This window comes from Podarcis vaucheri, assembly GCF_965113315.1.
Source record: "Podarcis vaucheri genome assembly, chromosome: 8".
In the NCBI taxonomy this organism is placed as follows: domain Eukaryota; kingdom Metazoa; phylum Chordata; class Lepidosauria; order Squamata; family Lacertidae; genus Podarcis; species Podarcis vaucheri.
Genome location: NC_138766.1, coordinates 70,135,131 through 70,161,727, shown reverse-complemented (window position 1 = coordinate 70,161,727; position 26,597 = coordinate 70,135,131). Strand labels below are relative to the sequence as shown.

The following is a 26,597-nucleotide window of genomic DNA, read 5'->3' as shown; positions in this document are numbered from 1 at the left end:
ACTGGAAGTACAGGGGTGGAGTCGTGACTCTACTGCTGGAGTCTGGAGGGTACAGACACGTTTCTCTGTACTGCTGAATGACAGGAATAAAAGACATGTAAATAGACTCCTGTCTGTCTCTTTTCCCCTCCCTGGGGAATGCAGGGAGGGAGAGAAGGAGGAGGGTGTGTTCTTCTCACGTCTGAGGAGGATCGCCGATTTATGACCTTGCCTGTATCCTGCCGGGAGACGCAGATCAGAAGGTCAACAAATATCTCAGTCGGTTGCCCGGAGGGGCCAGTTACCTCTGACTGCGAGCTGAGATACTGACAATAGATATGCTTTGTTACCTTACCCAAAATTATCTGTTGGATGCAGAACTAATCTGCAGGAACAGCAAATGTTACAATCAGATCATCAACTGGCTTAAAACCAAGCACTTTGGCTAAAATTGTATCAGAACCTTCCATTACCACATGGACAGAAATGGGAGAACTTCTGGAAGATTTACTTGAAATGAGATTGAATAGCACCGAACTGCAAACCTATGCAGATTTCCTGTTAATTAGTCCACAACATATGGAGGGCTCCACAATGGCTACCATCAGTCTATGCCATAATAAATGCTGTGTTGCAAGACTCTGCTGTTGCTTTTGTTGCAGAAGACTAACACAGCTACCTCTCTCAGTTTGTGCAGAGTGAAACGGGGGTCAACAAAGTGTGACCTGTGGGATGGGTTTTAATAGGTAAGAGAAGATATACTAATTGCAATTCATTTCTCTAGGCTCCCACATGTGTGGGTTGAACAGAGTTTCAAAAGCCCAACCTCAGCAGCAAAACCAGAAGCATAGGAATTAGGCTGCAAAGCTTCCTTTTGAGCAAATCCAGCTAACAAAGTAAGTTGGCTTCCCCCTTCTTACCCCACTTAACAAAGAATCAGGCAACAGCTTGTAAGGTAAGTATATATATATATATATACGTTCCAGTAACAAGAAGCCGAAAGCACCAGCCTGAAGATGACGAGTGAGACCTCGTCGAAACGTCGCACAGACACCCCGACTCTTACACGGGAAGACACCCAAAGACACCAAAACCTGCATTCCTGTACCCGTGAAAATCTACGAAAGCATATATATATATATATATATATATATATATATATATATATATATGCAGGTTTTGGTGTCTTCGGGTGTCTTCCCGTGTAAGAGTAGGGGTGTCTGGGCGACGTTTCGACGAGGTCTCACTCGTCATCTTCAGGCTGGTGCTTTCGGCTTCTTGTTACTGGAACAGAGCAGAATCTGGTGTTTGAGTTCCTATAAATACTGTTGAGGGGTGTGGTGTATAGCCTCCAACGTTCTGGGCAGAGAGGAAGTTCCTAGATTAGTGTGCCTTTTCTTCTTTTGTTCCTTAATTACTTGAGGGATATCTTGAGTGATTTCATGAGTGATATTCTGAATACCCCTGGGTGGGTCATTAAGTGTAGATTAGTTGCTAAAGCTTTCGTGTCTTGACCTCTTGAGCTTGTGAAGAGTTTTTCTGAGAAGATGGCTGTGCTGCATTTAGTTGTGCTCTGGCTTGGCTTCGTGTATAGGGGCGAGCTGTGATTTTGTGCCTAGTGCCCGCCAGATCTGTGTAGGGATTGCAGGGGGGTGCAGCATCCGGAGGTGCCACTATAGTTTGGCTACTGGATGGAGTCTGTAATATGTCTGTGGAGAGGGTCTGGGTTTGGGTCTGGTGTGGTTGATTGGTGACGGCGTTCTGTGTGCCTCTGGTTCTGGTGTCGGTTTTTGTGGGGAGGGCTAATTTCCAGATGTCTGGCAGGCGGGACGTGTCGTCACGCTTGTTCATGTTGTGAGGGTGTTTCTCTATCTCGATGGCTTCCATGATTATTCTCTTGTGGTGATGTTCCATGTTAAAGAGCAATTTGGAATCTGCAAAATTAATTTCGTGTCCTGTTTCTTTCATGTGTTGGAAAAGAGAGGAAGTTTTTTCTTCTTTTTTGACGGCATTCTTGTGTTCTGCGATACGTGCATTTATTCGTCTGTTTGTTTGTCCAATGTACGTGGCTGGGCAGACTTTGCAGGGTATTTCATAGACCCCTTGGTTTTCCAGCTGGATTTTGTCTTTTGGGTTTCTGAGGATATTGGCTATTTTTTGGTTGGTGCAGAAGGCTGTTTTGATATTGTGTTTATGGAGGATTTTGCTAATTTTGTCTGTAGTGCCCTTGATATAAGGAAGGAGGGCCATGCCATTATTTTCTTCTGTGTCTTGGTTTTTGGGGGGTGTTTCTTTTTGGATTAGCTTCGTAACCTTGTTTTTCTGGTATCCATTGGCGATTAACACATTTGAGAGATTCTGTAACTCAGTTGTCAAGTGGTCTTTGTCAGCCAGGCGTTTGGTTCTGGAGATGAGAGTCTTGGCTACGGAGTTTATTTGTGCAGGGTGGTGGTGTGATTGTGCATGTAAGTAGCGGTTGGTGTGTGTTTTTTTCCGGTAGATAGTGTGTCCTAGGGAGCCATCAGGTTTTTTGTAGATTAGGACGTCAAGAAAGGGGAGTTGGTTGTTGTCTTCTATTTCCATAGTGAATTGTATTTTGGGGTGTAGGCTGTTGAGATGTGTGAGGAAGCTATCTAGTTTTTCTTTCCCGTGTGGCCAAATTACAAAGGTGTCGTCAACATATCTGAGCCAAAGTTTGGGTTTGTGTTCTGACTTGTCTAAAGCATTGGTTTCAAAGTGTTCCATGTACAAATTTGCGATGACCGGTGAGAGGGGTGATCCCATAGGTGCTCCTTCTATCTGTTTGTATCTTTGTCCATTGTGGATGAAGTACGTGTTGGTTAGGCAGTGGTTGGTCAGTTCCAGGATGTATTTGGGGGGATTGTATTTGTTTTGAATGGCTGTCAAGGCTTCATTAATGGGCACTTGAGTGAAGAGAGATACAACATCGAAGCTCACAAGTAGGTCATCGGGATGTAGGTATTGTTTCTTTATTGTTTCTATGAACTGGAAGGAGTTAGTAACGTGTGAAGCGATGGATTCTGCATAGGGCTGAAGTTGCTTAGCGAGAAATTTAGCAAGATTTTGTAGAGGTGAGCCTATGGAGCTGACTATTGGTCTGAGTGGTGTTCCTTCTTTGTGTATCTTGGGGAGACCGTAGAGTTTGGGGCATCTGGATGATTTTTCTCTGGGGATGATTCTTAGCTGGATTTCTTCACTGATAGGAGAGGCTTTTATTTTGGATTTGGTGGTTTTTTCCAGATAGGTGGTGGGATCTGTTTTTATAGGTTGGTAGGTAGGGTCTTGGAGTAGATTTGATAGTTTTGCTTGGTAGTCCGATGTGTTCATCACAACAGTGGCGTTGCCTTTGTCTGCTGGGAGAATGATTATGTTGTTGTCTTTCCTCAGGTTGGTGAGTGCTTTCTGTTCTTCTTTGTGTAAATTGCTTCTGGGTGGTTTGCTGGAGCAGAGGATGTTGGTGACTTCAAGTCTGATTTTATTGGCTTCATCTGGGTCGATTTTGGTCAGGCTAGCTTCGACTCCGCATATGATGTTTTCCGTGGGGATGCGTCTCGGGGCGACTGCAAAGTTGAAACCTTTGGAGAGTACTTTGGTTTCAGTTGGGGTGAGGATCCTGTCTGATATGTTATGTACAGTTTGTTTCATGGGTTGTTGTGGAGGGTGGCTGGGCTTCTGGCGTTTCTCTAGTTTGTAGAGTTTGTTGGTGTGTCTGTCTGTCTTATGTGAGGTCTCAGTTTCAGCTCTCCAGACGGCTAGTTGTTTGCATTTGTCCCAGAGTGCAGGGTGGATTTTGTTACATAGTTTGAGGTGAAGAGTGAGCAGCTCTTTGTTGGTTTGGTTTAGTAGGTATCTTTTCTTATGTATTTCGTTTCTGATTAGGGATAGTTCAGTTCGTTTCAGGATCCTTTCGGTAGCTGGGGTTTTAGAGTGGAATTTAAGTTGGAAGCATGTGGGAGTTAAGTTGTTGTCTCGGCAGTTGCGTAGGAACAGGAGATCACATAAGATGGTGGCTCTTAGGATTTCTAGTTTCTCGTAGGTTCTTGTCAGCTGGAAGGTTTCCTCCCCGTAGAGGTGAGATATTTGCTTTCGTAGATTTTCACGGGTACAGGAATGCAGGTTTTGGTGTCTTCGGGTGTCTTCCCGTGTAAGAGTAGGGGTGTCTGGGCGACGTTTCGACGAGGTCTCACTCGTCATCTTCAGGCTGGTGCTTTCGGCTTCTTGTTACTGGAACAGAGCAGAATCTGGTGTTTGAGTTCCTATAAATACTGTTGAGGGGTGTGGTGTATAGCCTCCAACGTTCTGGGCAGAGAGGAAGTTCCTAGATTAGTGTGCCTTTTCTTCTTTTGTTCCTTAATTACTTGAGGGATATCTTGAGTGATTTCATGAGTGATATTCTGAATACCCCTGGGTGGGTCATTAAGTGTAGATTAGTTGCTAAAGCTTTCGTGTCTTGACCTCTTGAGCTTGTGAAGAGTTTTTCTGAGAAGATGGCTGTGCTGCATTTAGTTGTGCTCTGGCTTGGCTTCGTGTATAGGGGCGAGCTGTGATTTTGTGCCTAGTGCCCGCCAGATCTGTGTAGGGATTGCAGGGGGGTGCAGCATCCGGAGGTGCCACTATAGTTTAGCTACTGGATGGAGTCTGTAATATGTCTGTGGAGAGGGTCTGGGTTTGGGTCTGGTGTGGTTGATTGGTGACGGCGTTCTGTGTGCCTCTGGTTCTGGTGTCGGTTTTTGTGGGGAGGGCTAATTTCCAGATGTCTGGCAGGCGGGACGTGTCGTCACGCTTGTTCATGTTGTGAGGGTGTTTCTCTATCTCGATGGCTTCCATGATTATTCTCTTGTGGTGATGTTCCATGTTAAAGAGCAATTTGGAATCTGCAAAATTAATTTCGTGTCCTGTTTCTTTCATGTGTTGGAAAAGAGAGGAAGTTTTTTCTTCTTTTTTGACGGCATTCTTGTGTTCTGCGATACGTGCATTTATTCGTCTGTTTGTTTGTCCAATGTACGTGGCTGGGCAGACTTTGCAGGGTATTTCATAGACCCCTTGGTTTTCCAGCTGGATTTTGTCTTTTGGGTTTCTGAGGATATTGGCTATTTTTTGGTTGGTGCAGAAGGCTGTTTTGATATTGTGTTTATGGAGGATTTTGCTAATTTTGTCTGTAGTGCCCTTGATATAAGGAAGGAGGGCCATGCCATTGTTTTCTTCTGTGTCTTGGTTTTTGGGGGGTGTTTCTTTTTGGATTAGCTTCGTAACCTTGTTTTTCTGGTATCCATTGGCGATTAACACATTTGAGAGATTCTGTAACTCAGTTGTCAAGTGGTCTTTGTCATCTTCTCAGAAAAACTCTTCACAAGCTCAAGAGGTCAAGACACGAAAGCTTTAGCAACTAATCTACACTTAATGACCCACCCAGGGGTATTCAGAATATCACTCATGAAATCACTCAAGATATCCCTCAAGTAATTAAGGAACAAAAGAAGAAAAGGCACACTAATCTAGGAACTTCCTCTCTGCCCAGAACGTTGGAGGCTATACACCACACCCCTCAACAGTATTTATAGGAACTCAAACACCAGATTCTGCTCTGTTCCAGTAACAAGAAGCCGAAAGCACCAGCCTGAAGATGACGAGTGAGACCTCGTCGAAACGTCGCCCAGACACCCCTACTCTTACACGGGAAGACACCCGAAGACACCAAAACCTGCATTCCTGTACCCGTGAAAATCTACGAAAGCAAATATATATATATATATATATATATATATATATATATATATAAATTTACTTATAATATTGCACTGGTTCACAGAAGTGGCAGCAGTAAAAACTATGCAGGCAAAATACTTAGTATATTTACAATATAACCAGCTAACCAGCTTCAGCCATGTGCCTAAAAGCTGCAGCAAGCAGAGGCATATCTTCACCCAACACTAGTCAAAGAAACATAGAGAGAAACAGGAAGTACTATACTCTCCTTCCACTCTAGGAGAGAAGGGGAAATGACATCACACAGAGCCCTCTCTACCAATTGTATGGTCTAAGTATCTGCCTATCAGCAATACAGCTCTGTGGATTTAGCCCCTTCTCATGCTAACTAGCAAGAATATGCATTTGTTAGGTTTGGCTGGTAATCTCCTACATAACTATGCTTTGTGTGAGTTGAACTGGTGCCTTAAAACATGTCTCAGTACCTTCTGCAATGCAGAGGACTCCCATCCCAAAGCCAATATATAGCCAACCGACAGATTTGGTAGCAGTATAAATATGCTTTTAGTTTAAAATTCTGAAAGATCTTTTAAGCTAGAAAGATCTCCCTCAAGAAATAGGGTTCAAGCAATTAAAAAAGAAAATACTTTGCAGTATTGCTTTTTAAAAACCAGTATCAGGTCACTAATTGCCCCTACAGCCTAGAAACTAAATATCCACAATCAGTATTACTTAAGTGATTTAAAGTCACCCTTGCTTATTCAGATTGTTTTTCCTACCTCCAGAATTTATGACCAGGGAGATTTGTACGTATTTAAAGATAAATGTGAGAAAGAGATTAAAATAAGCAAGTCACGTTTAACACAAGCCCATGATATATAAACAACTTCATAAAAAAAAAAAACATTCTAAAACAAAGTGTCAAAACTGATATGTGATACTGATACTTTAAAAACCTAGACATAATTCTGAAAATACAGATTAAATATTTGGTAAAAGAAGCAACTGTTTACTTATACAATCTGTGCTCATTGTGACAAATACACACATGCTTTCCCAGAGAATGGCATGCTTACTTTTTCCCCAGCCAAGACTTACTATAGGTTTGTTTTCTGCACGAACAAACTGGATACGCTATATCTAGTCTCTTCAAAGTTCCCTCTATGCCTGACACATTTTGTTTCCTCTCAAAAAGGAAATCTTAATTGCCCAAATGTGAGAGTAAACAAAACATTATTTAAATGGTGCAACTATTTAGAAACCAACAACACAAACAAAAGAACGGTAGTATAACTAAGGATAGCCATGCTAGTCTGTTGCAGAACCCCCCCCCCCAAATAGGGCTGTTGGGGCTGCATCACTGCTGCTTACCAGGACACAAACACACCAGCAGAGCCAATCTGATGCCTTCCCTGGTGTGCCTGAGCCAGTCCAACTTCACTGCCATCCTTTTTCAGCCGCTGTCCTTGAAAGCAGCAAAAAAACCCAATGCCAAGAGGCTGGTTTCCATGGCAGTGACCCCACTGACTGCTCCTGATCTTGATACTAAAAATAAAAGGAACTCTCATTTGTTTGATGAACCAATTCTGTTTAGCAAGCAGAATGGTTTTAATTGATTTTAAGAAGCCTTCCAAAATCCTCCCCCCCCCCTTTCAAATCCTCTTTAAAAATAGGAAGGGATAAGTTGTTGCAGGCTGCTCTGTGTGGGGAATTCCAGACTTGTGATATCAATCAAGTACCTTTGATTCAGTCTCTAATGCATGTACACTTCGGGCTTTTCCTGCTACAGGCAACCACACTCAACATCTGGATATTGGGTGTAGGGAAGCCATCTAACACAGGGGCACATTTCCTGTACGCATAAGTCAATGCTGATTAAATTAATGGGTCACATATATGTATAAACTGGTTGTGGAACTGCAGCCAGCGAGTGAAATTCACAAACCTGAACTACTGGTGAGAGCCTTGCCATTTACTTTAATGAGATGTGAATTATAGCCCTTGACTTTGAGAGATTAGAAAGGGTAAGTGATTTTGAGGATGTTAAATTTAGTGTGGGAGTTAACTGAAAGCTGATGCTAGCGTTTAGTGAAATACATCTGGTTAATGTTGACCATGTATTGTCTGAAAATGTAAACAAGGCTTATTTATATCTGCAGAGATTAGAGACCATGTGAGGAATGTGCTTTTGGCCTTATATGCTTCTGGACATTCTACAACACATGCAAATAAAAAATAAAATAAAAAAATACAATGAGTGGAAATCAACATCACACTCTTCCCAACATTCAATCTATGTAATTATTCCAGTTTGCCAAACAGAATGATACTCCTTTCTTCCTCCTGCACACTGTTCTGGGGTGGTTCAGAGCCAATTTTGTGTGGTGCAGTGGGAGAAAGAGGAGGAAAACCCTGGCTAGAAAGCTTCTGCTGATGGGGCTGGTTAGATGAATCCACCCAATATTTTTGGATCACACTGTAGTAGTGGGTTTTTTAAAATTGCTTTTATTTGATGCAAACTGTCATTCTGAAAGGTGGCATATTAATATGTAAAACAAATAACTGAGGCAATATATAAATCACACTAGGGCTGCATCAGCTTGAATCTAACCCTTGCCAACAAAACTCTTCTAGCATCTTCCTTTCTTAATATTCTACAATAGGTGTAACAGGGCCATCAGCAACGCATATATCCACAGCTGCCACACATGCTTCCTTGGCCATAGTTACCAGGGAAAAAATATCTCCGGGAATCTATACTTAGCTTAGGCCACAATATAACTATGCCATTTTTTAAAAAGTGAGGAAAACCTTTAGGAAGGTATATAAATGGACCATCATCACTCTTGCTCCCTCGATGGCTCTCTTTCTCTCTGCACTTGATTGCAGTCAAGACACTTATGTGCTGTGTCACGAACGGCGATTCTATTGGTGAATTAATGTGCATTCCTACTGCACCAATTTCTGGCGATTTTCATGGTCACCCATTGGGCACCACTCAGCATAATGTTCCTTGCAGCCAATCTTCTGCACTACTGTCCTAAATCAGTTACAGGTAGGTAGCCGTGTTGGTCTGCCGTAGTCAAAACAAAATAAAATAATTCCTTCCAGTAGCACCTTAGAGACCAACTAAGTTTGTTATTGGTATGAGCTTTTGTGTACACGCACACTTCTTCAGATACATCTGAAGAAAATATTTGAAGAAGTGTGAAGATATCTGAAGAAGTGTGTGTGCACACAAAAGCTCATACCAATAACAAACTTAGTTGGTCTCTAAGGTGCTACTGGAAGGATTTTTTTTTATTTTGTTTGTCCTAAATCAGTACTTTATAAGAGAAGGCAATAAGCTGTATTTCATAAACTGATGGTGTAGGGGCACCTTCTATTTAATTACGCCCATGCTATTTGTGATTTTTATCACTTTGCTGTACATAACGTGAACTAAGTTATCATAGCAAGGCAGGCCACTTAGAATTCAAAAAAAGACATGTGCTACTATATAATGTTTATTTTGAGACACAAGTGGAGGAAAAACATAATGATTTGCCTCTGAGGGAAATCTTCACTATAAACACTGTGAAGAAGTCTATAAAGCATCTGGTGCACAATGCCACGTTGATCTTCTGGACAAGATTATTGCAGCTAATTATTTTTTCAACATGTTACAGGGTGACATAAACAGGAGAGAAGTCCTTGTCTAAGACTCCTGATCTTAGATAAAATATTATATATTTTAAATGTATTCTACACTATAGCAAGCAATAACCATGACAAGATCTGAGACTAGATCTTGGCAAGGAAAGTGAAGAAATCTTTGGCACAGAGGAAAAAGAAAATGCGAGACAAAATGGAAATACAAAGTGTTTTAAAAAAGTTTTCCTACTATTAAAATGATGGGAGAATTGAAAGGGGAAAGACATAGGCAAGAGGTACAGATACTACCAACTATATAGCAATGTTGGTGTTCCCGTGGGCAGAACCACAAAAAAACATGGATCTGTTGCTGAAAATGTTAGCAATTCCCCCCTCAAAGATGTTTCCCCATTATGCATAGTGCATAATATCCTGGGTGCTGTTATGCTGAGAATTGTCCAGTTCCCACCAGAAGCAGCCAATGATATGCAGCAAAGGAAAGTACAGCCTTACATTTACATCAGAAACTGCACTATGTTGTACTAGAAAAACTTAACATGTAGCTTTCTTAGAATATGTTTATACACACACACCAAAAAACCATTCCACCATTTTACCTTATAAAAAAAAGTTATCAGGAGTGGATATATTGATTTTCCAAGGAAGTAATGTCAAATGTTTTCAGGCACTTGAGACCACAACAGCTTTGCAATTTTACACGAAAGACTGTATTTATGAGTTGGTAAGATATAAGAGAGATACAATAGAAAACTCACTATTGCAAGTCCTCTGGTCTGAGTTCAGAATATACCCTTGTTTGCATTTACATACATAAGATCCAGGAGTGTTGATGCAGAAATGATCACAGCCATGTTCAGTCACACTGCACATGTGTTGGACTGAAAAATAGAAAGGTAATTAAACAAAACTACTTCTGCTAAAGACTTAATATAAAAAATGACTAGGTAAGAGGTGTAAAAACCTAGATAAGAGGTTTTTCTTTCAACGGACAAAGAGAACATCCATATTAAAGGAATGAAATGAGCACCAAAATAGTCTTTCCTGCTCAAAATGGTTTGTAACCATCCACAGTTTTCCATTCTGTCTGAACATGGGAAACTCTTTGTACAAACCATAGTTAATTAACAAACCAGGATATTAAACTATTGTTTGATTCTGGCATGTACAGGTGAATGACCTATGGCAGCTTACCCTATTCAGAGAAAACAGGAAGATGCAGTTCATTACCGACTGCAATCAGAAGTTTTACATTTCCTCCCTTCGCATGCGAAGAAAGAAAGAAAGGGAAAGTGTGTGAGTCCAAGGTTCACTGTGGCTCATGCACATAATGGAAAACTGTTTTGTTTTTTTTTGTTTTTTGTTGCATCTCAACACAGCCTTAAATAATTATTTGTGGTGCTTCTCAAAAACCTGTCTATTCATCAAACACACTGCAATTTGTCTTTCATGATAAGGAGCCCATGTTTCTGGCATGCACCTGTTTCTTTTAAAAACAAGAGGGAGGGAGAGAGGCACCTTTAAAAGAATTTTCAACAAAACTTTCAAAATCTATGTTTAAGAGCCTTACCACAAAGTTTAGTCTGGAACACAGAAGTCAGCGTTTCAATCTGGCTAAAATTTGCAACCAAAAACACATGGTCTTCATAAGGTTCACTCCCAATGGACTTGAGGGTATTCATATCTACTTTTCCCACGCCAATAGCAAAAATCAGAATTCCCGAATTCCTGGCTTTTGCGGCAACATCTGCAACAGGATCCTGAGGCCTCCCATCTGTCACTATCATAATCACTCTAGGCACATTCTGTCGGAGTGGCCGAGCCCCTTCAGATTCTGAAAATGCGATGTTCACCGCATACTGAATGGCTAATCCCGTCATGGTACCTGTAGCCAGGTACAGCATTCTTTTCACTGCTCTCTCCACATCTTGTTTCCTCCTAAAGGTCTTCAGGGAAAATTCCTGTTTAACCGTGCTGGCGTATTGAATGAGTCCCACTCTAGTGGCATCCGGGCCAATGTCCAAAAACTGCAAGATGGTTAAGATGAATTCTTTCACTTTCTCAAAGTCATAAGGGCGAACACTGCGAGAACTGTCGATGATGAACACAAGGTCCAGCCGTTTGTTATTGCAAAAATTTTCTGAAAAAGGAGGGGGGAAAGCAGATATATAAAACAAACAATTCCCCAAAGTGAGTAGGATGGGTCAGGTAGAGTGCTTATAATTTGAATTGAGAACTAGGAAGCAAATGAAATTTAATTTACAACCCAAAGATACTCAATCTACCAATATTTTTAGTGTTCTGGTTAGAGTGCTGGACTAGGACCTGGGAGACCAAGGTGCAAATCCCCACTTGGCCATGAAGCTTAGTGAATGACCTTGCTACAGTCACCATCTTTCAGCCTTGTTGTAAGGGTTGTTGTAAGGCTGAAATGGGAGGGGCAAGTAACATATATACCAGTCTCACCTCTTTGGAGGAAAGGTGGAGTAGAAACATTCTACAGTCAAACCTCGGTAGTCGAATGTAATCCATTCCAGAAGCCCAGTTGGCTTCCGAAATGTTCAACAACCGAAGCGTGGCTTCTGATTGGTTGCAGGAGCTTCCTGCACCCAAGCGGAAGCTGCATCGGACATTCGGCTTCCAAAAAACATTCAAAAACCGGAGCATTAACTTCCGGGTTTTCAGTGTTTGGGAGCCGAAATGTTCCAAAACAGAGGCGTTCATGATCCGAGGTTTGACTGTACTAATAATACTAAAAGAAGAATTGAGAATTAGCATAAAAGATGTAGGCAACAACTAAATTTAGCTAGTGGTAAGCAACTAACATTATGGGCTCCTGAGTCTGCATATTCTATAGTCAACTGAAGCAACATTCCATCTTGGGGAAACACAAAGTCAAGATAAGTTTTTTTTGGTTTTTTTGTACTGTTGTCTATTGTTGCATACTTAAGCAAATGGTTCAAGGATAAATACTGAAAACATGTTTCTGCAATTTATTGAGGGAAATGGTCATATTTCCCTCTGGTTCATTTGATCTTTTGTCAGCAACCAGAAACATTTGTGGGCACAGAACAACAATGTTATTTGTGGTCTATGAAGTACGGTAACTATGTTTTATTCATTTGGGGGCTACAGTCAAGGTTCCTTCAGAGAGTCATAGAAAGGTTGCTAACGCTTTCAGAACCAGAGGTTGCTCAACATCCTCCAAAATGAGCAAACATGGCATTCCAATTCTAATGAGATGCAGAAATGCTGGCGTATTTATTAGTTTTCCACATTATTACCTCACTCCTGTATGCAGTTATTTCTCCTTTTTCTAGTGTAGAAGAAAACACCAATAATTATGGTATAATAATTGTACGTGGATAACACGCGAGGGATATTTGCAGGAATGAAGTCAGAAAGAAAGAAATTAAAATAGAGTTGGAAGGGCTGAACTTAAGTTTGGTCACCACTGGAGACCAAACCAGGAAGTCTGGACCTCAATCTGAGGAGTTGGATCCAGTTCATTGCTTCTCTTCCAATTATGCCGTAAGCTGGAATTCTCTATGTTGATTCAAATGTAGTTGAAAAAAGTCGGGGGGGGGGGAATCACACTCGAAAGATGCTTATCATTTCAAGTAAAAAAATTAAGTGTTCTATTTTCAGTGTAACTTTTCAGACTCAAGTACATGAAGGAATGGAGCCAAAAAGCCAACACAGTCTTCTCCATGGGCCCTGTCAGTTGTCACAGGGCTCTTACTTGAATGCCAGGTGTAGGTTCCTCCTTCCCAGGACATTGTTTTGGCACCAGTTTTAGAAGTAGTGTTGCAGCTTTGGAATACAGTGGTGCCTCGCAAGACGAAAAGAATCCGTTCCGCGAGTCTCTTCGTCTTGTGGTTTTTTCGTCTTGCGAAGCAAGCCCATTAGCGGCTTAGCGGATTAGCGCTATTAGCGGGCTTAGCGGATCAGCTGATAAGCGGTTTAGCAGCTTAGCGGATCAGCTGTTAAGCGGCTTAGCGGCTTAGGATCAGCTGATAAGCGCCTTAGCGGCTTGGGGAAAAGGGGAGGGAAAGGAAAAAAACCCCGCAGGAACTCGCAAGACATTTTCGTCTTGCAAAGCAAGCCCATAGGAAATTCGTTTTGCGAAGCACCTCCAAAACGGAAAACCCTTTTGTCTAGTGGGTTTTCCGTCTTGCGAGGCATTCGTCTTGCGGGGCACCACTGTACTAATAGTCAGAGGGCAAGTGTTTAGTAACTAAAGCTGTGGATTTTGTATACGTTCCATAATTAACTAATCAGAAATAAGAAGAAATTGGGTCAAATGCAGTACTCTAGCCAAGGCAGATTTTGGAGTCTTTGCAAACATCACATGGAAATGAAAAGTTCTGGCTTTGTTCAACCATGCCCACAATTCTGGCTCTGATTTACAATTAATGTAGTCCAAAAAGGAAAGGACAGGATAGGGTATACCCCCTCATGGAACTTTCTGACGCAATTCTAACAAAGATAACAATACTAAGCAGCAAGGATTAAAACAACAACTGTGAACATAGAACTTTGATTTTTGTGATTTTGATCCCTAACCTCTTATTTGGAATCCAGTGTTTATGACACATTCATAAGTAATGGAAATATAAAATGTGCATTAGGTCATCTAGTTGAGCTTCTAGCAAAATAGATTTACTGTACTGTACTAGTTTATTCCAGGCACTTCAAGCAATAGGGTATAATTCATATAATTGATGCTATTAATACCAACAATTTCCCCAACATGTACGTGCCATTTTAAGTGTCGAACTAGACATTTATGAATGTAATCATCAACCCACCATGCCTTTTTAAGCAGTAAAAGCTACTTCCAGAAAGGAACAGGCACTAGAGAGGCAGTGAAGAGAAGGGAGTGCTTGACTATTTTCTTGCTCACTGTTTCTTGCTCCAAATCACTCCAAAGCAACTATCTCTCTCCCCCCCCTAAAATCATGGCTGTTTTGTAATCTGATAAAGGAAACAGCAGGCAAGGAAAAGGTTATGCAAGCCTCTCTCTGCCGCTTCACCAGGTTCTTTGGTCCATCCAGAAGTAGTGTTGCCTGTTTAAAAAGACCACTCATCATAATGGTATATGCATCTTCCCAAACTGTTCTACTTCTCCGCTTCCCTATCCTATTTCTAGTGTTGTGGCTTCCACAATAATCATCCCCTCCGAAAGAGCAGAGCAGCGCAGTCCCCATGGCTTACAATCTACAAGCGTTAGGAAGTCCTAAACTGTATGCAGGTATTGTTTGATATTGCCAACTTGCAACTCACCAAGTAAAGAAACATCATTTCTTTGACTTAAAAGTGTCCCTGGAAAGTGTCTCTCTCTGGCCAAGGCAGGGAAAAGTCCAACCAGCAAAAGGAAGCATGAGATCATTTTCTTCATTTTTCAGAAAGAACAAAGAATGGAGCAAGATGGATAATCAGGGCACTTCACTGTGACAAGAGGAAATGAGATTAAGTTTTATCGTCAGACAATCACTGCCAGAAATATGTCATGCACCTTTCTTTTAATGCTGCTTCTTTCTGAATGTACATGCAACAATTAATTATTGTTGTTGTTGTTGTTGTTGTTGTTGTTGTTATTATATTTACTTATATCCCACCCTTTCCCCAATCCAGGACTCAAGGCAGTTTATACAGATAAAATAAAAAGATAAAGGTAAAGGTACCCCTGACCGTTAGGTCCTGTCGTGGACAACTCTGGGGTTGCGTGCTCATCTCGCTCTATAGGCCAAGGGAGCTGGCGTTTGTCCACAGATAGCTTCCGGGTCATGTGGCGAACCAGAGCAGCGCACGGAAATGCCGTTTACCTTCCTGCCAGAGCAGTACCTATTTATCTACTTGCACTTTGACATGCTTTCAAACTGCTAGGTTGGCAAGAGCTGGGACCAAGCAACGGGAGCTCACCCTGTCGCGGGGATTCGATTCCTTCTAATCGGCAAGCCCTAAGCTCAGTGGTTTAGACCACAGCGCCACCCACGTCCCCCTATATAGATAAAATAGAAAAAGCTAAAAACATAGACATCGCCATCATTAACAATCTTATATAAAAAGACTAACAACATTTGTAAAAGTCTTTAGAAGGTGCTGTAAAACATCTTCCAGTGATTTGATTCATTTGTATTCTGCCCTTCTTCCAAGGATGTTCATTCTTCAAAACAATCATGTGTGGGGCAGACTACACAGAAGAGGTTGATTTGCATATTGCAACAGGAAGCATACATAGAGCAAAGATTTTGCACCGGGATCTCCTAGGGTGAAGCCTAACACTTCACACCACAACAGGTGTTTCTCTGCCACACTAACTTGTTCACTTGCTGTGATTTGAGATTATGAATTTCGTGCATATATTTTCGCTTATTTTTGCACTGTGATATGGGCAGTTTAAGGCTGCAATTCTGCGCAACAGTTACTTGCAGTGGGGATAAAATGGGAAAGGGGGGGGAACCGTGTCTGCCATCTTTAGCTCGTAGAGGAAAGGTGGGTTAACAATGTAATAATAAATAAATACTGGTAAGTAATCCATCAAATTCAATGGGGTTTAGTTCTGAGTAAACATTCCTAGGGCTTTAGCATTGGACAAAGGCAAGATGTTAAGTTTTTCAACACATAAATGCAAATGTAAAACAAAGAAAAGGCCACATATTTACGAACACTCACAATATTATGCAGCCCAGTGGGTTAGCACACAGTAGCGCTTATTTATTTACTCAGATTTAGTTTGGGTTAAACACTTCCTTCCCCCCTGCTCCTTCCCTCCTTCAAAGCACCCCTTTCTTTTTCAAAGAAGATGCCATCTGGGCTCTCTTAAACGTGGCCCACAGTATCATTTGCTCCACAGAGAGTACAGTCCAAATGGACGACACCCAATTAAATCAGGCAACACCCATTTAAAAATACACATAAAGTATCCAAATTAAAATAGCATTAAATCAGCTAAAGCTCAACGGTACTTAAAAACCTTGGACACATTCTACTGGGGAAAAAAATATTACTTCATTACTGTGTTCCATTAAAAGACAAATGGATGCAAAAAAACTCTGTCATTGTCATTGTTGGTTGGCAACCGCCTGTCTCAACAATGGAAGCGTGCGGCAATGGAAGAGTGCGCTATTGGGGCTAAAGTCAAACCATTGGAGAATTTCAACACCAGCTGTGGCTGAAGAGATCAAACAGGAGAAACATCTTCTATTGCAGTTGGGCCAGATGAAGGCATCCGTTTCACTGTTAAGGATGCACCATGGCGTTTCTTCTATCAGCACTCATTTCTCCTCTGATCACTGCTGTGGATTTAAAGCATACTCAACTCCTCCGAAAGAATCCTGGGAACTGTAGTTTGTTGAGGGCACTGGGAGATGTAGGGCTAAACTGCAGTTCCCAATACCCTTTAACGGAAGTAACATGCTTCAAATGTGCCTCAGTTGTATGGTGTATACACAGCGTCAGTCTCTAAGGACATAGAACAATCCTAATTCCAGCTTGGGTGGAAGATGAAGGGGCAGGCAAAGACCTGTTCTCTGATACAGCAGCCTGGAGCTGCCAGTGAATCAGGTCCAAAGCCATCAAGTGATGGCAGTGGGCCAGCTCTGGAGCCAGTGGATCCCGGACTGGCTCACCCCTCCCTGTTACTGTTTTGAGTCTTTCTGTGGGCTGCTGCCAGTGGGAATCCCACTGGCTGTGTTTCCGACCACCTGCACTTTTGCCAGGCGAAATGGGGATCTCCATGCAAGAGGGAGGCCAATGAAGCTGTTTTGGACTGGGCCAAGGAAGATCTCCAACCCATCCAAGACCCACCCACCTTCAGTGCAACAGTTGGGGGTTTGGATCTCTGCCTTATTTGCTTATTATATTTATATCCTAGCTTTATTTAATATGGAACTCAAGGTGGCATACCTAGGGTTTCTGAGAAGACTCCAGTCTAGGCAATAACTAGGCCCAGACCTGCTTAGCTGCAGTAATTTTGCTGCATCACATGTCTTCATACTATGCTCCAGTGTCAAGGAACAAAATAAGAAAAAAGGGAGTTGTGTTACTGTTTACTTGGGATCTTTTGGATACTGACCAATAGGTGCTCATGAGAACACATGCAGACGTAGTCCACAAAGCACTTACAGTTATGCTGCTGTAACGGGAATTTCAGTTCCTTAGAGAAACATTTGGAATATTGGTACAAAAAGGGTTGGGATGCAATTGTGATTGAAACATTGACAAATAACATAAAATTGGCTCAGTCATCAAAAAAAGAGGAATGGTTTTGGATCACAGTGGTTTGATATTTGTAATGTATGTAAATAAGCAAGCAGTAATGTAATGCCGCCGTCTTAGGATGATACTTTGTGGAACTTATTTTTTTATTTTTACTGTAGTAACATTAAGGAATAATAGCAACATTTATTTGAAGAAAGATGTTTGGCTCCCCTACAGCAATCAAGTGATGGGATCTCTTTTTCTTCCTTAAAATACCTGGAAAAGTTCTCATTCACTGCTGCAACATTTCTTGTCAGTAGTCAATCCATACTGAGAAAGCTAAAAGTTATGCTCTATTATTTTAAATTGCATACGGAGCCACTGGGATCTCTGCAGCTAACATTTTCTAGTTTAATAAAGGCAACTATGAAGAAGCATATATTGATATTTGAAAAAGTAATCCCATGGTTTGGTCAGCTTTGCATAATTTCCACTGGATGTGGGGAAGCAAGATTTACTGAGGAAGATTTTTGTAATGACGTTGGTCTCCTAGTTGGCAAGTTATGTTCAACTGCTCTACGGACAAAGTATCTTTTCATCAAATTGATTCTTTGGGGACAGCTCATTTGATCTCTTTGAATTGAATCTGTCATATTTTCCACAAAATACTTAAGATTAATAGTACCATGGAGTTGGCAGAGTTAGGTTATGTGTTTTATGTGGTGGAACAGATTTGATTTCTTAAGATTCAGAACTTATGGGACTGAGATTCCAGTGTTGTATTGACCACAAGTCATCAGCACTGAAACTCATATAGATAAATTTGTCAAAGTGCTTCCATGTGAAAATGTACACAGAGCATGTATTCTACCAGAAGACATATGTATGCACATCATCTTTGATTTTTGTTTTGTACTGCTCGTGTTTAAAGATTTGAAATAGCTGCGTGGATACCTAGTTCCCAATGCAACATTTCCACATTAAGAGGTCCAGCAGTGACTTTGGAAATGGCAAATCATATACAGTACATACAAGAAATTTAGCTTTCTTTGCTCTGGGTCACTTTCATTTGTCCTTCCTCCATTCATGCCAATGGAGCCCTTGCACTAATTAAGCCATTATTTAGCCACTAGATATTGTGGGAAAAGGTTGACTGCCTGTTGTTGAGAAAAGGGGGGGGGGGCAAGATGTATATAATTGCATTTAAAAGAGAGCAGGTGGGGTGGGGTGGGGGCTTTAGAAAAGGAAAAATGCAATTTGCTGAAATAATAATAATAATAATAAATTTATACCCCACCCATAATTTATTATTTATACCCCACCCATCCCTTCCCCAGCGGCTCCCAATCAAGTGTTAAAAACAATACAGCATTAAATATTAAAAACTACCCTCAAAGGTCTACCATGTGGTTAGAGTGTTGGACAAGGACCTGGGAGAGGAGGGTTCGAATCCCCACTCAGCCCTTACCATCTCTTAAGCCCAATCTACCCCATAAGGTTGTTGTGAGGATGAAAAGGGCAGGAAGAGAACCATGCGCACCACCTTGAGAGAAAAGTGATCTATAAATAAAATAAATACATAAATAAGTGGGCGCTCCCTTAAAATACTTCCCGCTCCCCTCCCCATGGTCCCTTTGCTTTCAGACACAGAGAAGTATCAGGATTCTGTGAAAGCCTTGCTCCCCTACTAATGCTTATTCTATTGCATTCTCCTAAAGCAGTTCCACACCCCGCACCCCCCGCCACTGACGCCTGAGGTCCGGCGCCTCTTACCTGACTCGCTTCCCAGGCGGCGGCGGCTCCAGCCCCGAAAGCCCGGAGAGCAGCAGACAAGCGGGCAAGGAGGCAGCAGGCGGCGCGCGTCCGGAGGAGGAGGAGGAGAGGGGGCCTCCTGGCAGCGCGGCTCCGGCTCGGCAGCCAAGGAGGACGGAAGGGGGAAGCCGGCGGTGCAGTCGCCTCCCCGTCCCATCCCGGAGAGGGCGCTGAGCGGGGAAGGGGAGGAGACCGCGGGAGAGTCCAGCCCGGCCGCGCTGCCGGGCGGTGGGGAAGGGAAGGCGGTGGGCGAGCGCTGGATGCTCTGGCGACTGGTGGTCCGGAAAGAGGAGGTCGTAGTCTCCCCTCTCTTTCTGTGGCGCCGGATTACCCCTTCGGACTCCTCCTCAGAGACTCATAATTCTAATTTTCTCGATTATGCAACTGAAGGAGCAGGACCTTTGAAATCAGTAGTTTTGGTTGTGAACAGAAAGAAGTAAACATTGCTGTGCTGGCCCATTAAAAAAGCCAAAATCCACATATTATAAGGCAATATTATTATTTTTATATTTGTATAGCATCTTTCTGGCCAAAGAAGCCCAATGTGGCGCACAACATCTTGAACATGCAACCGTTTATATACAGTAATTGAAGCAATGTTACAAAACTCAACACAATGGCATAGGATAACGGGCTCAACCAGGGCAGTCCTAGATCCCAGAGTAAATATATATCTGAAATGCCTGGGAAAACAGAAATGTACTGAAGTGACAACTAAAAATGGGAAGTGTGGAGGACAACTGCACTTCCCGGCGGGGTGTGTGTGTGTGCCACAATTGAGGGGCCACCACCGAGTTGCCTGTTGATGGGATGAAGGGCTGGGCATCCCCTTCTCATCTTGGAATACACATTGGAAGGCATGTAGGGCTTTGTACACCAGTACCAACACCTTGAATTGGGCTTGGGACCTTTATTAGGCAAATCAAAATATTGCCAAATAGCATGCAAGCTTTTCAGTTCACCTGATATCTTCATCAGCCCTAAGTCTTAGGACCTTTTCCCAAGAGACACTGAACATTGTTTCCACAAATCAGTGTTTGCTTTTCGTGCATCGTTAATTCAGATGACAAATCTAAAACGGCTTGGATGATAAGTTGCTGCTCTGTTTACCTAAGGAGGGGCACCATTTCCATAAACGGCCCCTAGTAGTCCCCTTCACCAAACCCCACATCATTTCCAAGGGTCCTCAACCCTCAGGAGCATACCATCAGGGAGTGAAAAGTTGGTTTCCACAAATAATGGATCATTGGGTTTAGGGATATTCAGACAATCTGCATGTGTGAAAGATCTCTCACTAAATGGTTTAGGGAGCACTCATATGCACATGAAACCGGCATAAAGCTGAAGTTAAGCCAGAGTAAATTACACCAGATCCAAATCCTGTTCTGCATCACTGCTGCTCTGCCTAAGCTTGGCAAAGGGATAATAAGTGTTTAAAATGATGTTCTATGCTTACTTCCAGGTCAAGTAACCAAGCTGAATGGGTTTATGATCCAGTGTGGTCCCACCACTGCCTCCTCCCTGAATGCCTCTTTTTGGAGACTTTACACCAATCTCAGCTCAGCCAGCTTCAACTGAGCCCTAGATGAAAGAACAAGTTACAATGGGGTAACTGAGATGAGGTTGGAGATTTAACACCAGGCTGCTCCTAGATATTGTTGGGATTCCACTCCTTCGTTGCAGGGTGTGTGATTGTTTTCATCACATGTCTGTGTTGACATTCCATACTGTTGGAGTCATGAGAATGGAAGTTCAGTTACACTGTTCCGTTATGTTGTCCTACTGATTTTAGTCTGGTCTCTCTCGAAAAAGGAGAAGGAGAAGGAGAGAGGAGCCATGTTCCTTTGTTCTGTAACACTTGTATATAGTAAAGTAGTTTAGATTCCACACCTCAAATGCCTAGCTTCTCCTTGGACTCTGCTATTGTATTGTGTGCATATATCTTCGGATATATGTTGCAGAAGAGCATCGGGAAAGAAGAGTGATGAATCATCCTGAGGGTTGTTTGTGGGGGAGAAACCAGCTGCCTAGTTTTTATCTTAAGTGACAGAAAAAGCCAACTTGGTTTCTATGATATATATATATATATATATATATATATATATATATATGCAGGTTTTGGTGTCTTCGGGTGTCTTCCCGTGTAAGAGTCGGGGTGTCTGTGCGACGTTTCGACGAGGTCTCACTCGTCATCTTCAGGCTGGTGCTTTCGGCTTCTTGTTACTGGAACAGAGCAGAATCTGGTGTTTGAGTTCCTATAAATACTGTTGAGGGGTGTGGTGTATAGCCTCCAACGTTCTGGGCAGAGAGGAAGTTCCTAGATTAGTGTGCCTTTTCTTCTTTTGTTCCTTAATTACTTGAGGGATATCTTGAGTGATTTCATGAGTGATATTCTGAATACCACTGGGTGGGTCATTAAGTGTAGATTAGTTGCTAAAGCTTTTGTGTCTTGACCTCTTGAGCTTGTGAAGAGTTTTTCTGAGAAGATGGCTGTGCTGCATTTAGTTGTGCTCTGGCTTGGCTTCGTGTATAGGGGCGAGCTGTGGTTTTGTGCCTTGTGCCAGCCAGATCTGTGTAGGGATTGCAGGGGGGTGCAGCATCCGGAGGTGCCACTATAGTTTGGCTACTGGATGGAGTCTGTAATATGTCTGTGGAGAGGGTCTGGGTTTGGGTCTGGTGTGGTTGATTGGTGACGGCGTTCTGTGTGCCTCTGGTTCTGGTGTCGGTTTTTGTGGGGAGGGCTAATTTCCAGATGTCTGGCAGGCGGGACGTGTCGTCACGCTTGTTCATGTTGTGAGGGTGTTTCTCTATCTCGATGGCTTCCATGATTATTCTCTTGTGGTGATGTTCCATGTTAAAGAGCAATTTGGAATCTGCAAAATTAATTTCGTGTCCTGTTTCTTTCATGTGTTGGAAAAGAGAGGAAGTTTTTTCTTCTTTTTTGACGGCATTCTTGTGTTCTGCGATACGTGCATTTATTCGTCTGTTTGTTTGTCCAATGTACGTGGCTGGGCAGACTTTGCAGGGTATTTCATAGACCCCTTGGTTTTCCAGCTGGATTTTGTCTTTTGGGTTTCTGAGGATATTGGCTATTTTTTGGTTGGTGCAGAAGGCTGTTTTGATATTGTGTTTATGGAGGATTTTGCTGATTTTGTCTGTAGTGCCCTTGATATAAGGAAGGAGGGCCATGCCATTGTTTTCTTCTGTGTCTTGGTTTTTGGGGGGTGTTTCTTTTTGGATTAGCTTCGTAACCCTGTTTTTCTGGTATCCATTGGCGATTAACACATTTGAGAGATTCTGTAACTCAGTTGTCAAGTGGTCTTTGTCAGCCAGGCGTTTGGTTCTGGAGATGAGAGTCTTGGCTACGGAGTTTATTTGTGCAGGGTGATTCGCAAATTTGTACATGGAACACTTTGAAACCAATGCTTTAGACAAGTCAGAACACAAACCCAAACTTTGGCTCAGATATGTTGGCGACACCTTTGTAATTTGGCCACACGGGAAAGAAAAACTAGATAGCTTCCTCACACATCTCAACAGCCTACACCCCAAAATACAATTCACTATGGAAATAGAAGACAACAACCAACTGCCCTTTCTTGACGTCCTAATCTACAAAAAACCTGATGGCTCCCTAGGACACACTATCTACCGGAAAAAAACACACACCAACCGCTACTTACATGCACAATCACACCACCACCCTGCACAAATAAACTCCGTAGCCAAGGAACTCAAACACCAGATTCTGCTCTGTTCCAGTAACAAGAAGCCGAAAGCACCAGCCTGAAGATGACGAGTGAGACCTCGTCGAAACGTCGCACAGACACCCCGACTCTTACACGGGAAGACACCCGAAGACACCAAAACCTGCATTCCTGTACCCGTGAAAATCTACGAAAGCATATATATATATATATATATATATGCAGGTTTTGGTGTCTTCGGGTGTCTTCCCGTGTAAGAGTCGGGGTGTCTGTGCGACGTTTCGACGAGGTCTCACTCGTCATCTTCAGGCTGGTGCTTTCGGCTTCTTGTTACTGGAACAGAGCAGAATCTGGTGTTTGAGTTCTGTTCCAGTAACAAGAAGCCGAAAGCACCAGCCTGAAGATGACGAGTGAGACCTCGTCGAAACGTCGCACAGACACCCCGACTCTTACACGGGAAGACACCCGAAGACACCAAAACCTGCATTCCTGTACCCGTGAAAATCTACGAAAGCATATATATATATATATATATATATATATATATATATATATATATACACACACACACATATATATATCTGCTTTTCATTTTATCTGAAACTGAATTCTGCCAAAATACAACATGTTCCGTTCCAATAAAGGTCGATACAATACATGGTATCACTTTTTCTCTTACATTGTGTGGCCAGCTGCAATTGTAATCAAAGCTTATTGCAGTGGATGGAGATGTGTAAACTTATTTTGAGTAAGGTGGACTTTTGTTGGAATACTTTTGTTGGAAGCAGTCAGATGGCTGACATATAAATATTTAAATTATTATCATTACTATTGCTAGCTTACAACCACTACAAATGCAGTCTAGAAATGAGAAAATGTGAATAATATTGTAGTAGGAATAAGTTGGTATAACATTGATTCTGTAAACATAAAAGTAAAGTAAAATATATAAAAACGTTTATATCAATCATATCTCAGCACCAAGAATAAATTGATTCTCATAGTTCTAAGCAAACACCTGAATCTTTGGTCTTTTTCTTATTGAATGATTTTTTTAAAAAAATTGAAAATAGCAATCTTAAATTAAACAGAAGAATAATCACTGGGCCATCCAAACATTGCTCAGACATTTAAAGCATAGCGTGGGCAATCTGAATTTGACATGGTTCCATTTCACCAAAACAAATGCAACTCTTCAAAGAAAAACAATGTAGAAACTCCAGGATTCTAGACATTCAAGTTATTGAAATAATTAACTCTCTTGGAATCCTACCCCAACTGATGTAATCTCTTCAGCTTGTTTCTCCAGTAAATATCATAAAGATGTCACTCCCTCTGCCAATCTGATTCCAATCATAAACCACTTGCTGTCTCTTAGGACAAATAAAGAGGCAGATGGAGAACACCTTACCAATATTAATTGTTTAGTTTTTTTCAAACTGGCTGCAATAAATCTCACTTCAAGGGGGCAGGATCAGAATGTCAGTAGCACAAATACTGAAGAAAACATATTCGTAGGTCTCTTATTTCTTGAGAACTCCAGCTGTTTGTAAGGGCACTGCTTTTTATGGCAGGATGGTGCACACATTGGGAAGTGAACAAAGAAAACGTTTTTGCTGCAGTTGCAGACAGTAGGAAAGTTCCCTTTGCAATAACCTTTGAGAGCCTATATTTCTGATGCTCAGAAACAGTTAAGGAAAAAAGGAGGGTGGGGAAGAAAAAGCCAGGAAATACACCATAGAATCATAGAATTGTAGACTTGGAAGGGACCACAAGGGTCATTTATGCAGGAAGCTTTTGCCCAACATGGGGATCAAACCCACAACCCTAAGATTAAGAGTCTCATGCTCTACCAACTGAGCTATCTCTCATGAACCAGATTGCCCAGCATTGATAAAAGGCGAAAGACAAGGGACTAGTTGCCTGAGTTCAGGTTGCGAGGTAAGCAGAAAAGTGGGAGCACCAACCAAACTGGAATCTAAGAAGCTGGCTTCTGAGTTTAACTTTGTTTATCTAGCTCAGTCTATACTGACTGGCTGTGCCTTTCCATTATTTCAGACAGTTTTTCCAGCTGTAGATTGTTATGTATTCAGTGGTCTGTGTTTGCCTGAGCTTGAGTCCAGACTAAGGATTCTAAGCTCCTGTCTTCTGATTTGATACATGTTGTCCAATCACAGAACATTTCAGGATTTGGGCCTCTGCCATTGGCCCTTGAACTCTGAGTCGTGATTCGCAGTTTGGAAGTGTAGACAGCCAATCATGTTGGGAGGCTTTCAGAAATGTATATAAGGAGTTGCTTTGCCTCTGTTTCCCAGTTATGTAGTTCAATAAAGGTTCTTGCTGTTATCACTGTGTCTTGCCTCGTGGGAACCCACCTACACTTCATAGATGCTGGGGACTGACCTCAAGACATGCAAAGCAGATGAGTGATCATTGGGATATGGCTCTCAGAAAGTCTCAAATTCCCCCACTCCTTGTCAGTGGCATGTAAAGAAAGCCCTGTTTGGCCTCCAAATACTGGCTCCAGGATTTTGGAGGCCTTTAGCCATGGCCCTCTTAGTGAGTTCCTTGAACCTGAAAGATTCAGAACAAAAATGTTATTAATCTGCATGTGATCCTTTTGGATACTCTGCAAAGTAGGAATGATAGAATGGAAGATGGCTGGCCCTCTGCTGAACCTGAGGTCCTGGCAAATGCTCAACCTTAAGAATATAAGACAAACTTGCTGGAGCAGGCTAAATAACACCTTTTTCAGTAGCTACATTTACTCCCTCATGTACTGTATTTTTCGCACTATAAGATGCACCAGACCACAAGATGCACCTAGTTTTTGGAGGAGGAAAACAAGAAAAAAAATATTCTGAATCTCCAAAGCCAGAACAGCAAGAGTGATCGCTGCGCAGTGAAAGCAGCAATCCCTCTTGCTGTTCTGGCTTCTGGGATAGCTGCGCAGCCTGCATTTGCTCCATAACACACACACACACACATTTCTGCTTACTTTTTAGGAGGGAAAAAGTGAGTCTTATAGAGCAAAAAATACGGTAAATGGCCATTGGCTTAAACTTCTGCCTTCAATGGCCATATAGGAATTATATGAAAGTGTTATTTTTGTTAGTTAAAAAAAGGCTACTGTAATGCACACAAAAATTCATATACATAGAACCCGTTGCATTTAATTGTGCCTTAATAACTTATACAAAACAAACAGCTGTTTCAGGTAAGTGTCAAGATAAAATGTGTGTTTATAGTGTTTGTTTGTACTTCCAAGTAGCTTTATATTTTTTGGCTGAGCAACAGTGCTGTCATCCCAGTGATCCAGGATCTTATCCTTAAGACAGTACATGGATGCAAAAGGTCACAGATCTGGCATCTCCAAATCCAGCTGAATTAATAAAACGAAAAGCTGGCTGGTTTTGCAGAAGCATTTTGGTTGAAATCCAAGGATGTCCAGACGGATGTATTGGAGCCAAAATGCCCTTTGAATGGTGTCAGACGCTATTTTACAGCTTTTAAGAT

The 26,597-nt window shown here is 42.0% G+C and overlaps 1 protein-coding gene across 1 annotated transcript in view; it reads right to left on the bottom strand.

Annotated features, from left to right (window-relative positions):
* Positions 1-19,122, bottom strand: part of MATN2 (matrilin 2) — a 61,254-nt gene extending 42,132 nt beyond the window's left edge. Inside the window, exons 1-4 of the mRNA XM_082235546.1 lie at positions 19,052-19,122; positions 14,644-14,808; positions 10,928-11,497; positions 10,116-10,238 (exon numbers count right to left, since the gene is read on the bottom strand). Coding sequence (XP_082091672.1) covers positions 10,116-10,238; positions 10,928-11,497; positions 14,644-14,758 — 808 coding nt within the window. The 5' untranslated portion in view covers positions 14,759-14,808; positions 19,052-19,122. The remainder of the gene's footprint in view (positions 1-10,115; positions 10,239-10,927; positions 11,498-14,643; positions 14,809-19,051) is intronic.
* Positions 19,123-26,597: the final 7,475 nt, after the last annotated feature.